Below are 14,089 nucleotides of genomic sequence, written 5' to 3' on the forward strand. Positions count from 1 at the left end.
CCTTCCTGCTCCTCTGATGCTGATTGGCCTGCTGTGTTCATCCAGCTCTACACCTTGTTATCTCAGACATTTTCTGTTGCTGGTACCTGCAAGATACAAAGTAGAGAAGGCACAGTGGCCAACAGATAGAAGTGGTATTCAAAGAATGACACTGACAATGATTACTGTGAGTGTTGGAGTGGAATCGTGCCTGGTTGGCAGGACATGGATGTTTCGGCATACTTGCAAGAGTGGTCCCAGTCTTGGAGAGACTCTCCTCAGGAAAGGATTTTCTTCCCTTAAGGAGTGACAATTTCAGGCATCCCTCCACCATTCTGGGCCCTTTGTGTCCTATAGTGAGCTGTCTTCTCCTGGAATGAAAGGAAGATGAGGATTGAGTGTGATGAAAGTGGGCAGAACAGCTGTGAGTGCAGATGCAGCTGGTCAAAAGGTAGTGAGGTGTTCCAAGAGAGTGAATAGGCAGTGTAGAAGCCATGCATGCTTAATGGTGTGGAAAGTTAGGAGGGGTGAGAGTGAGTTAGGGAAGATGTGCATGCAGTAGTGAGTTTGGTAGAGCTTGAGACTTGGTGGGTGGTTTGGTCCATTAGTAAGGATACAGTGAGTGTGAGATTCTAGTGTAAATACTGTAGCACATATCCTGGCACAGCAAGGAAAATCACTAACGTTCTGTGGCACTGCTGGTCATTCCGCTGACTCATTTAGACTTGACTGACCCAGGTGTTGACCTTGGACCAGGTTGCCAGATCTGTTATCATGGCCTCCTCTGCTGGTCCTTAGGGAGGAGGATGCTCTTCCTCTGCACCAGGATCTTGGGGTTATCTACACTTCCCTGACACCTTCAGACTATATGTCAATCACTGAGCTGCTTTGGAATACCAGCAGTCATCCGGGTGCACAACAACCTTTGAAATACGGTGCAAGTGACAGGCTTGTTGGCCTCTGTTCGATACCTGCTGGGTGTTAAGTTCCTCCAGGAATGGTATGTGGTAAGACACAGCAAGAATCAGATGGGAGGGATACCATAGTGGTATGTAGTTAATGTGGTAAAAGAGCTTCAAAACAAAGCTCAATACTACTGGCATTCAGCCAAAAAAGGTAAGATTCAGCCAAGAATCTTTAGTTTTGTCCTTTTGTTATTTCTGCAACTTCTCACCTTACATGTTGATTTACTCTTAATCATATATCCATCTCCTTCTGTCATGGTCTGTTTATCATCTCCCATATTAGTACCTTCCTCTCCTGTCCTGTCTCTACTGCACAGTAATATGATTCAACCCGTTTTCTTTGAATGACAATCTTATACTCATATGAAGCTGAAAAGTTACTGTGTTTCCACTTTAAAGTTCTTTATTCAGTTGGCCTACTGTACTTGCTTTCTCCTCAGCAAAGTTCTACATTCACTGGATGCTAGCTTCTTCAGTTAATATCTCTTCATGAGACCTTTAAGCAAGCTGCTAACATGGCTCACATATTTCTTCTGCAGCCATCTGTTTCTGGAGATTCTCAGGAATTCTTTCTCCTTACCTGAGTGTTATGGACATTGTTGAACTGCCGTGCTGTTGGTAGAGGTCTTTTCTTAGTGATAGAAGCTGGCACACACACTTTACGAAATAAATCTTTGCACTCATTGAACTTTTAGATGGTTCCCTCTGTCTGAAGCCAAGTTGTTTCTCTCACTGTCTCCCTGTCTCCTAGGGCACTTTATTGTTAGGTAACAGTTCAACTTTATTCTCTTCCTCCTCCTTTTATTTTCAGAAGAACTGAACTATTCACTTCAAAAGCTTCTTACAGGCCTCATTCAAATGAATGTAGACAAACCTCAAACAACCTGGCAACACTCACAGAACTCAAAATGAGATTAAAATATCCTTCTTCACATATACAATATAGAAATACAAATCAAACTTAAAACTATACATAGTTCTGTCCACATCAAAACATAAGTTTTCAAATAATATTAAAACATCATGATAATTTATCACAACAACTTCCCAATATTGATCTGTTAATTACATTATTTAGTTTAATCTCTGCTTCTATAATTATGCAGCTTGCTAGAACACTGGTCTCATCATAGTTCAGGTAAAGACTGGCCCAATGGCATAGATCCCACTTTCCCCATTAGTGGTGCCAGTACCGCACAAGTTGTAACCCAGGACTTCCACACCAGTCTTTCAGCCTCTAAACGTACCTCGTCAAGTGCTGGAAATTTGGGATGTGTAAAATATGTTGGCATTGCCAGTGATGCTGACCCACAAAAATGAATAAAAAAAATGTTAATGAAGAGGGCTTCAGTTAAGCTGGGTATGCATTTGTTATGTCTGATATCTAGGTCGATGTCAGGTGATCTGTTTTATACTTATTCTACATTTCGTAGTGGTTTAATATGACTGAGTAGATAGCTGGTCATATCAGAGGGTAGTTAGGAGTAAACTAATTGCTGCAGGTCTGGAGTGACACATATCCTGGGCTAACAGAATTTTTTTTCTCTAAAGAACACTAGTAAACCAGATGGGCTTTTATATTAACCCAGGTGTCAGGATCAACATGACTGATACTAGCTTTATATCCCATATTTGTTTGATCAATTGAATTCAACTTTCACCAGCTTCTATGATAAGATTTTAATTCATGGCCGTATTTCAATGTAACCCAGAGGGAATGGAAAGACAGAACCAGAAGTGAATAGCGATAGCCCTCCCATTCCTATTTCACACTGATCTCATGTCGTTTGAACAATTAAAGAATAGCAGGTGGGTGGCCAACAACCCAACAGCTCAAGCTGATGAAGCAGCTGTGTCATCAATTGATGTGGTGGAATGTACTGGCGCCATGCTTAAAGGGCTACCAGAGCCAGATCACCTTTGCTGCACAATTCATTCCTTCACAAAGCTTCTGAGCATCCATCCTTAAGTCAGTCTACACGTATTCATCCCTATAACATTTTTCTGGCCATTCATTCCAGCATAAACTTTGAATCATCATTCTTGCTAGATTTCTTTGGCCATACATCTAGCAGTATAGGAACAAAGGACCTAGGAGAAAGATTAGACCATTTGACCCTTCATGCCTCATTCAATAAGATTATGGCTGATCTGGTTGTGGCCTCTACCTCACTTTCATGCCTGCTTCCTATAGCCCTTGGCTCTCTTGACTATCAAATATCTATCTAACCCTGCCTTGATGATTTCAATAACATAGACATAAGAACCTAAGAACTAAGAGCAGGAGAAGGCAATTCAGCCCTCGAGCATGGCCTCCCATTTAATAAGATCATGGCTGATCCCATCTTGGCCTCAAGTCAACTTTCCTGCCTGCTCCCCATAACCCTTCAACCCATTACTAATTTAAAATCTGTCTACATCCTCCTTAAACTTACTGAATGTCTCTGCACTTACCACACTTTAGGGTAATGAATTCCACAGTTTCACAATCTTTTGAGAGAAGTAATTTCTATTTTAAATCTGCTATCCCTTATCCTAAAACTACGAACTGTCATTCTGGATTTCCCCACAAGATGAAACGTACTCTCTGTGTCTACTTTGTCAATGCCCTTTACCATTTATATACCTTAATTAGATTTCTTCTCTTCTAAACTCTAAAGAATATATGCTTAAGCTACTCAAAGAGAATACCCTGCAGAGAGAAAAATAATTTCTTCATCTCCATCCCTGTTAAGGAAGACCTCTTAATCTTAAACTGTGTCGCCTAGTTTCAACTTCCTGTAGAAGAGGAAACATCCTTTCAATACTCATGTGATCAGGTCCCCTCAAGTTCCGGATACACAGTATTCCAAATGCAGTCTCTCCAAGGCTGCATACGGTTGCAATAGAACTTCCCTACTTTTATACTGAATTCCCTTTAAAGTAAACATTAACATTCTATTCACCTTCCTAATAGCATTCCATACCTGAGTACTAACTTTTTGTAATTCATTTACTAGCACACCCAGGTCATTCTTTTGCAGTCTCTCTCCATTTAAATAATACGCTGTTTTCTATTCTTCCTGAAGTGGACAAGTTCACTTGTCCATACACCATCTACCACATTTTTGCCCATTCATTCTATCAATAACATTTTGCAAACTCTCTAGCTTGCCTTGACAGCTTATTTTTTGTAAACCTATCTTGCTACCATTGGCAAATTTAGCTACCATACCTTCAGCTCCTGCATCCATGTTATTCATTTAGATTGAAAAATAGTTGAGGCCTTAACACTGAACCCTGTTGCACACCACTGGATACAGTTTGCCAACCTGAAGGAGACCCATTAATCCCTCCTTTATGTTTCTTGTTTGTCAGCCAATCCTTCATTCATGATAATATCCACTGCACCACATGTAAAAATCTTTGATGTAGTATTTTATCAAATGCCTTTTGGAAATCTAAGTACTCTGCGTTGACCAGTTCCCTTTACTTACTTAATGTGTTACTTGCTCAAAAAATGCTGATAAATTAGTTAAACCCGATTTCCCTAGACATATTGACTCAGCCTTAAGGTCCAATTGTTTTCCCAGCATCTTTTCTTGGGTGATGGTGATTGTTCTAAATTCCTCCTGTTTATTCATCTCATCCTTCCATCAGCCAGCGGACATTCATCTCACCAGCCACAGAAGAGTTGCTTTGGTAAGTTGTGTTTGTCAGCAAGATGGAAGGAAGAGCCTGGTGGCTCAATGGTTGACTGCAGACTATATGCACATGCTCCTCCAGGCTACTCAGGCAAGGTAGAAGAGAAACAGAAGGAGGCCTCCTTACTAAACTCAGCAAGTTTGGACAGAGGACCTGGAGAAAGGTTCAAGCTGCCGTGCCCAATGGGTGCAACATTTTGCAGGCCGCAGTGGGATAATTGTGTGGTTGCAGATGCTAAGGAAAGGCAGGGTAATAGTGGATAATGGGTTAAGTCTGCATGAGAAGGATGCTTCCGAGATGACTTGGTATCATGTCACCTGCGTCTTTGCAGATGGAGAGACTGGAGATCAGTTGGGAATGGACGAAGAGCCACCATTTCAGTGTTATCACTTACTTGCTGGCAACAATCCACCCTTGTAGGCATATCGGTGTGGAGAATGAAATCTTCTGGTGCCTGGGCATACTGAGTATTTAGACATTGTGGCTGCTCAAGTGTACCAGGCAGACATCTGCAGGATATGTTGGTGGCAAAGCAATGGCACATTGATGGAATGGAAGAACACAGCAGGCCAGGCAGCATCAGAGGAGCAGGAAAGTTGACATTTCGGATCGGGACCCTAATTCAGAAAAAGGGTCCTGACCCGAATCATCAACTTTCCTGCTCCTCTGAAGCTGCCTGGCCTGCTGTGTTCCTCCAGCTCCACACTGTGTTGTCTCTGACTCCAGCATCTGCAGTTCTTGCTATCTCCTTGATGGAATAGAAATCTTTCCTGTTGATGAAGGGTTCTCGATGATTAGTGGGAGCCTTGATGAGTTAGAATTAGGCATTCCAAGAATTTTTGCATCCAGGGGACTGGTTTTCTTGATCTGACTGTATTGTGCTGGCTAGTTCTCATGAAGAGGGCAACAGTCATCATCTTAGCGTGGTGATATGCAGCTGATTAAGAGATGCTACACATCTTCAGTGGATCCCTGGAATGAGCCAAGCACATGGAAATTTAGTGCCACTATGACCTTGAAGGCCACTGGCATCAAGTGGTCGACCAGAGCACACCTGTTTAACCAGTACTGTACAAGGGTAATTCAAGGCATCTCAGAAGTGGCAAACTTTGGCCAACATGCCTGCCTATCAGTCTGCAATTAGAACATCCTTTTCTGGATACCTTTGCCACAGGCTACGTTCCTTTAATGTTGGTGCTCTGTTGCAGTGACTTCTGTGGCCTTCTGCCATTTACCCTGCAGGTAGCCAGAGGCTGCCTGCCTCTGGTTGACAAGCTTACTGGAGGAGCCTCCTCCTAAAAATATGAACTAGTCAGTTCTTGTTCTGCCACCTCCTTTATCTCATTTAAATATATTCTGTGTCTTGTTTCTTCCTTTAGGTCTAAACCTCAGACTATCATTGTGCAATGTTGGCAGATCCTGGAACATCATGACCTTTCTAGAGACCCTAGTTGCTGTATTTTGAAGAGCAATACCAGATATGTACAGGCACCAGAAGTACATATCCAGTTTGGTGATCACCTGCTCAATTGTACATCAAGTTGTCACATGTCTTCCACTCTATTGTTCCTGGATCTTATTGGTTGGGTCTTCAAACTTTGCTGAGCATCAGCAAAGAGGGCTGCTTTCAAGATGTGAAGATCAAGAAAGGATGCATAGCTAGAGGACAAGAGGTGAAGGCAATAAAGGCACTGAGTCTGGCACCCTTGCAAAAACATCTTTTTGAGGGGCAGAATTTAACACTGTCAGGCAGAAGTCCCATAAAATACAATGGACAGCTTTCCAGATGCCTATACTCTAACTTGCTCCTGTTGCAATTTATGAGTGACAGGAGAGCCATCAAGTAGCCCTTCTGCCCTTGTGCAATCTGGGGTGTGTAAGTAGACAGGAGAATGAAGCTTGCAGGTAACATATTTCAGGCCTCAAATGGGAGAGTGAGGTGGGGTCCATCTATATAAGCATCTGTATCTACAAGAGACCCCCTTTCCGCAAGTTGTAAAACATCCGTCTTTACCATTCCCCACTGGTTCTGTCTGTCAAGGCACCCTAGCCCACTTTCTGGTGCCTGGCAGACTGACACGGCATAACGCTTCCCCCATCTACCTTGACCCTGGCTCCAGTGACAACATTGCTGGGGACTGGATATGTTCTTAGCAGTGGCCAACACTCCCAGTGACACGACTGGGACCAAAGAGCTGCCAGACATTTGATTGGCTGTTAGCTCTTGGCAGCATAATGCCTTTCCCACTGGGGTCAAAAGTCTCACTTGAAGCTAATTAACATGAATCAACAGACATTAAACCACTGCAGGGTCAAGCATCCACCCACAAGACCCACAGGCTAAATGTAAAATCCAGACCATGGTTCCACAACAGCTGCATTTTTATAAATATTCTTGGGTGATATGGGGTTACCTTTGTTGCCTCATGCATACAGTCACTAACACCCCAGGTCTAGTGGAAGTAGGCAAAGACTGCTCACTCAAGCACCTGCATTGTCATGATAGTGGTAATATGCAAACAATTAACTTAATTTTCAACTTCCATAATTTGATTTCAATGCGTGGGTTCTTCATGCACTAACATGGTTTACAAAATGAATAACACTGCCTTTCAAAAGGATGCAGCAAGCAACTAATCATTGTTTTCGTAAAGCAGGCATAAACTATGCGAGATAAATGAAAAAGGCTGAGTTGAAATTAACATTTTATCTCAAGGCATTGAAATTCTTGGTGTTTAGAAATGTTTGCAATAACTTCCTCTTTCCCTGTGCACCTTGTGCTGCAGAAGTATCCTCCAAAATTGTGAAATTTTTCTCCAAAGTTGTGGAAATAACCTCTCAGAACAAGCACTATGAACAAAGGCTTTCACACAATCAGTGAAGAAAGCAGCTGTAAAGTTTCAGTATTTATTATCATATTTCCAGTTCCCTCAATTGTTACTGAGTCCTCTCCTTACTTTCTCTGACAAATTGCAGAAAGCCCACACAGGTAACTTGCAAAGATACATGTTAACATCACTGTTGCTGAATAACTTATTGAAATTGATATCCTGTGTCTTTTGAAGGAGTTACTTCAAACAGTGCAGTCTTTCACTGTTAAATGTGCAAATCTGTGGGTTGGGGTCAGCTTCCTAACACCACCATCAATTTCTGTACTTTTAACCCTTCTAACTGCTTCCAAACTCTCATACTTCAGTAAAGTAACGTTCATCCCATCAATTCTGTTTCTGTTTCCACAGAGGCTGCCTGACCTACTGAGTAATTGCACAGAACATAGAACATAGAACATAGAACATTACAGCGCAGTACAGGCCCTTCAGCCCTCGATGTTGCGCTGATCTGTGAAACCAATCTGAAGCCCATCTAACCTACACTATTCCATTATCATCCATATGTTTATCCAATGACCATTTAAATGCCCTTAAAGTTGGCGAGTCTACTACTGTTGCAGGCAGGGCATTCCACGCCCTTACTACTCTCTGAGTAACGAACCTACCTCTGACATCTGTCCTATATCTATCACCCCTCAATTTAAAGCTATGTCCCCTCGTGCTAGCCATCACCATCCAAGGAAAAAGGCTTTCACTGTCCACCCTATCTAATCTTCTGATCATCTTGTATGTCTCTATAAGTCACTTCTTAACCTTCCTCTCTCTAACGAAAACAGCCTCAAGTCCCTCAGCCTTTCCTCATAAGACCTTCCCTCCATGCCAGGCAACATCCTGGTAAATCTCCTCTGCACCCTTTCCAATGCTTCCACATCCTTCCTATAATGCGGCGACCAGAACTGTACGCAATACTCCAAGTGCGGCCGCACCAGAGTTTTGTACAGCTGCAACATGACCTCATGGCTCCGAAACTCAATCCCTCTACCAATAAAATCTAACACACCATACGCCTTCTTAACAACCCTATCAACCTGGGTGGCAACTTTCAGGGATCTATGCACATGGACACCAAGATCTCTCTGCTCATCCACACTGCCAAGAATCTTACCATTAGCCCAGTACTCTGTATTCCTGTTACTCCTTCCAAAGTGAATCACCTCACACTTTTCCACATTAAACTCCATTTGCCACCTCTCAGCCCAGCTCTGCAGCTTATCTATGTCCTTCTGTAACCTGCAACATCCTTCCGCACTATCCACAACTCCACTGACTTTAGTATCATCCGCAAATTTAGTAACCCATTTTTCTACGCCCTCATCCAGGTCATTTATAAAAATGACAAACAGCAGTGGTCACAAAACAGATCCTTGCGGTACATCACTAGTAACTGAACTCCAGGATGAACATTTCCCATCAACCACCACCCTCTGTCTTCTTAAAGCTAGCCAATTTCTGATCCAAACCGCTAAATCACCCTCAATCCCATGCCTCCGTATTTTCTGCAATAGCCTACCGTGGGGAACCTTATCAAACACTTTACTGAAATCCATTAACACCACATCAACTGCTTTACCCTCATTCACCTGTTTGGTCACCTTCTCAAAGAACTCAATAAGGTTTGTGAGGCACGACCTACCCTTCACAAAACCGTGCTGACTATCCCTAATCAAATTATTCCTTTCTAGATGATTATAAATCCTATCTCTTATAATCCTTTCCAATACTTTACCCACAAGTACTTTTTGATTTAATTTCAGATTTCTAAAATCAAAATATTTTCCTTTGGGTTTGCCTAATCATTTTTTAGACCTAAACAGGTCCCTTCTTAACAGCACAACCACCCCCGTAACTGATACAACTCCACCACTGTACCCATAGAGTGTGGTAGTTCAAGAATGCAATTCACAAGCACATTCTCAAAGGCTACTAGGGATCAGCAACAAATGTTGGCCTGGTCAGTGACACCAACATCCTGTGATCAATTTTTTTAAAAAGATCCATTGTTTTCAATTTTTAGGCATACTAAACAGTTCCAGATGCATGTTTTATACGCCAGTCAGGGCCTAACTCAGATGCTACAGGTCTTTTCTTTCTGGAACTATTATCAAAAGTTCCAAGAATAGTTGCTGATTTCTATTCGAGCCAACTAATTCCGTAACCATATTATATTAATTACAATGTAGTATGCTAAATATTCATATGTACCGTAACAGTGGGTGTGTAACTGTCCAAATCTGGAGTTATCCAAGGCAAATTTTTAGTGAATCCAGCATGTTTAGAATTGTCCCATCGCATTAGTGGATATGCAGATGCCTATTATGAAAAGTAGAATATTAAAACCGTGCCTAACTCTTATGAACTGATTATTAAAAATACTTTGATTAACTGATTGTATCAGTTGATTTCTGATTACCTTGTAATCTTTGAGACCAATCTCTTCACCATAAAAAATGATTGGAGTCCCAGGAATTGAAAAGAGAAGCATCATAAACAATCTGTCTTTAATTCCAACAGCTTCTTTAGTGATCGCAGATGAAATATGTCCTTTAACAAACTATAAAGAGAGCATCACAAAAATAAATAGCTGTAACATTGCACTTAAATTACTTGTTAATATTACTACATATATATACGCATGGAAAAATACTTTGATTAAATCTAATAAAGGGAAGAAAGTGAGACACCATATTTAATGAAATGGTTATCGTAACTGAATATATCAGATTTTTTTTTCATGGGTGTAAGAATATTGCTGATGTTTTGCAAATACAGCAATTTTCTTAGGGTGGAAATTTCCCCTTCCTGGTGAGCAATGGCAAGAAAGTTTTGAAATTATTATGACAATGAAAAAAATCATAATCAGTATAGAATTCTGATTTTTCCTGAAAACTTTAACTGGTAATTTCAGAATCCCACCATTGACCGGCAATTATTTCACTTCCACACATTTGTATCTCATTAACACCCAACTCATCTCATTTATATGTCACTTCCAATTCTTTTTTCCCTCCCTGGGAAATTAAATCATACAAATTCCCGACATGCAAGTCACAGCATGTACCAGGCAACTGCAGCTCGCGGATTGCTTGTCCCAGCCATTATCCAATCACGTCCTCAGCACAGTATCTCTGCATGCTCCAAATGCACCATTCTCCTCAATCCATCATCCATGCAAGTGGCATCAACAAGCAAGTAGTTTCATCACATTGCCATTCCTGATCTCAGACTAACTCTCACACTACTTCAGCACTTTGGAGTTCAGGGACGCCAATGACTAGCAAACTACTGCCAGTTCGCTTTGTTCACAGGGACACTGGATGTATCTTATGACACTTTTCTTACTTTCCTTAGTGTTCACTCATTTGCACTTACATAAAGGCTGCCAGCCTTTGCATACTTCATATAGCTTTTTGAGCTTAGACAGTCTTCAGTGTCAGTTACAGCTGTCAGCCTCTACGCCTTGCATTCCTTTTTAGCACAGAGGAAGAGGCAAATGGTTTGTCACAGTGGGGAGATCTGAACAATCGAGGGAGTAGATATGTTACAGTGTGGCACCAGACTGCATCAATATCACACCTGCAGCTTATGCAATAAATATACTGCATATGCTTCAAGCAGTTAGCCATGTGTGAAAGTGAAAAGTGAACAGTCCTTAATGGGGACAAAGGGAACTACATTCAGTCAAGAGGCGTGTCCAATTCAGTGCAGCTGGCTGGCCATGATCAGTCAGGTGCTTGGAGATTGACCTGTTGTCAGTCCTGCAGGTCAAGTGCAACCAGTCCAGGGTTTACAGTGTATCAGTCATGATAGTGTGGGGACATCATTCTGGAGAGTGCTCAGTTGGGTCTGTCATACCTATTTTGGGGCAGGAGCAGGTTGTCAGTGAGCCATGGTAGATCTTGGGATTTGGGCCATTCTGGTCCAGGAGTTTATCATGTAACAACTCAAAGAGTCCTTGGAAAAGCAGGCAAGTCAAGTTTAGGGACAGAACTTATTGGAGTGGGTCACTGAGGAAATAGCTATAGTTCAATGGCGCAATTCTAGAGAGTAGTGGTACCTCATTGTCAATGGGAGGTGTGGGGCCACAAGAGTATCCAATTGCTCTGGCCTCTACATGTGAAGGATTTCAAGGGCATGGGAATTCGCAAAAAGATAAGGTGGGGATTTTAACAGTTATATAAAGCGGCTCAACAGAAACAGGGGAAGGCTGAAAGGACACAGAGGTCACAGAGACATTAACACAAAAGGGAATATGACAGATGGAGTAACACTTTACATCCTGGGCAAAGTTGAAACCTTGCCTGTAAGATCTTACGTTAACTGTGCAATAATTGCACAAAATATCTACACTTTTATGCAAGGTGAATTGAGTAACTTACTACAGGGTGGAGTACAAATTTTGGAATGGGAGGCCCTGTTATGGGCAGTTTCAGTAATCATACCTCTCCTGATTCAGTTTTACTACTCATCTGGCTTCCATTTCATCTTCATAGGAGGCCATTCAGGATGGAGGTGAGCAATTAGTGGTGGCTTACTGGCAGAATTTTACTGCCACTATAGCATTAAAACTTTGATTGTGCAATGCGCTCTTGGCTAATATCAACAATAAATCTAACAACTCAAGACTGGGCAACCATGATGGGCCATAAGCAGGAGCAGAGTTGTATACCAAAACAATGTACAACCTCATGGCCTTGCATAATCCACACTCTGCCATTACCATCAGGCCAGGGTATCAACCATGGTTCAATCTGGAGTGCAAGAGGATATGCGAGGAGCAGCATGAGGCATATTAAAAATGAGGTGTCAAATTGGTGAAGCAACAAAACAGGACTGCTTGTGCACCAAACAGCATAATCAGCAGGTAATTGATAGGGCTTAGTAACTCCATAACCAATCGATCAGACTTAAGCTCTACCGCGTTCAGTCATAAATAGTGGTGAAACCAATTAAACAACTCACTGGAGGCGGAGGAGCCTCCACAAATATCCCTATCTTCGACTATGGGGAGAACCCAGCATACCAGTGCAAAAGATAAGGCTGAAACATTCACAATAATCTTCAGGCAGAAGTGCCAAGTGAATGATCCATCTTGACCTCCTCCAGAGATCCCCAACAGGTGCCAGTCTTCAGGTAATTCTGTTCACTTTAGATGATATCAAGAAATGGCTGGAGACATCGAACACAGCAAAAACTGTAGACTCTACAATATTCTAGCAATAGTTCTGAAGACATGAGCTCCAGAACTTGCCATAACCTGAGTCAATCCAGTACAGCTACAACACTGACATCTACCCAGCAATGTGGAAAATTACCCAGCTATGTCTTGTACACATAAAAGAAGGATGAATCCAGTTTGGCAGATTGCCACCCCATCAGTCTACTCTTGATCATCAATAAACTGGTGGAAGGTGCTATCATAAGTGTTACTAAGCAGCACTTCCTTAGCAATTATGAACTCACTGACATCCAGTTTTGATTCTACCATGGCCACTCCTGACATCAGTATTTCTACTAAAAAATGCATGGACAAAAGAGCTGAATTCCAGAGGAGAGGTGACCTCACATTTGACCCAGTATGGCATCGAGGAGCCGAGCAAAACTGGAGTGAATGGGAATCGGGGGAAATCTCCATACTGTTGGACTCATAATAATACAAAGGATCACATCTCAATTTCACAAATAGTGCCTGAAACAGTCATGAGCTATTTTCATTTGGCTTAGTCATAGAAGGCTTGAAGAGCATAGGGGTGAGTAGCAGAGCCCAGATAATTTGAGCAGCACAATTTTATCAACTAATAAGTATATTTAATAAGGACACTATTTTGAATGTTTTGGTGTTTAATTTGAGTCTTAAAACTGGACACTAGGTTATCAAATATTTAGACCAAGATGCATGATAGGATAAATCAGGTTAAAAAAAAGACAAAAAAATTATGTGATTAAGCAAACTCATAAGTATTAATCTTATTAGAGAATTTCATGCAAAAGAATTACAACATTTACAGATAGCATATACTAGTTTTCTTACAAAGAAGCCAGACCATGCATTCTCCATCTTGGTGTCATAGTCATCCAATGTTTTTGCAGTCTCAAGTAGACTAGGACTTGTTATCAAGTCAGGTAGATAATAAATAAAGATCATATTCCCTGGAAAATCCTTCAGGACTGAAATCATGTGGCTACTTTCATCTTTATTAGTAGCAATAACAAATACCCTGCAAAAAAAGTGACACATTACAAAAAACATTCTTTCCAAATTCTATTCAATCTCTGATGAGTTAACTTCCTACACAACATCTTATTGTCTTTACTTGACAAATCATAAATTTTAAATTCAAACTTCACAATTTTCTTGACCTAGTTGCTTCCTTTGTTATAAAAACACATGAGTACAGACAGCCATCCATGACAATTATCAGGAAAAAGATGTATACCAAAGACAATTCATTTTAGTGATGTAGGTTTTTGGGCCATGAGAAATCTGATAATAGAGATATACTAGATTAATCTAATAAACTTGGGAGAAGTGATACATGTTTAAATGCAAAAGTACATGAATTACTGTTAGTT

General features: G+C 41.3%; 1 protein-coding gene across 1 annotated transcript in view; it reads right to left on the bottom strand.

Moving 5' to 3' along the window:
• ppm1ba (protein phosphatase, Mg2+/Mn2+ dependent, 1Ba) overlaps positions 1 to 14,089 on the bottom strand; it is a 148,986-nt gene that overhangs the window by 25,905 nt on the left and 108,992 nt on the right. Inside the window, exon 7 of the mRNA XM_048600858.1 lies at positions 7,792 to 7,812. Coding sequence (XP_048456815.1) covers positions 7,792 to 7,812 — 21 coding nt within the window. The remainder of the gene's footprint in view (positions 1 to 7,791; positions 7,813 to 14,089) is intronic.

The sequence above is a fragment of the Rhincodon typus genome, chromosome 9 (genome assembly GCF_021869965.1).
Source record: "Rhincodon typus isolate 14 chromosome 9, sRhiTyp1.1, whole genome shotgun sequence".
Lineage (NCBI taxonomy): Eukaryota > Metazoa > Chordata > Chondrichthyes > Orectolobiformes > Rhincodontidae > Rhincodon > Rhincodon typus.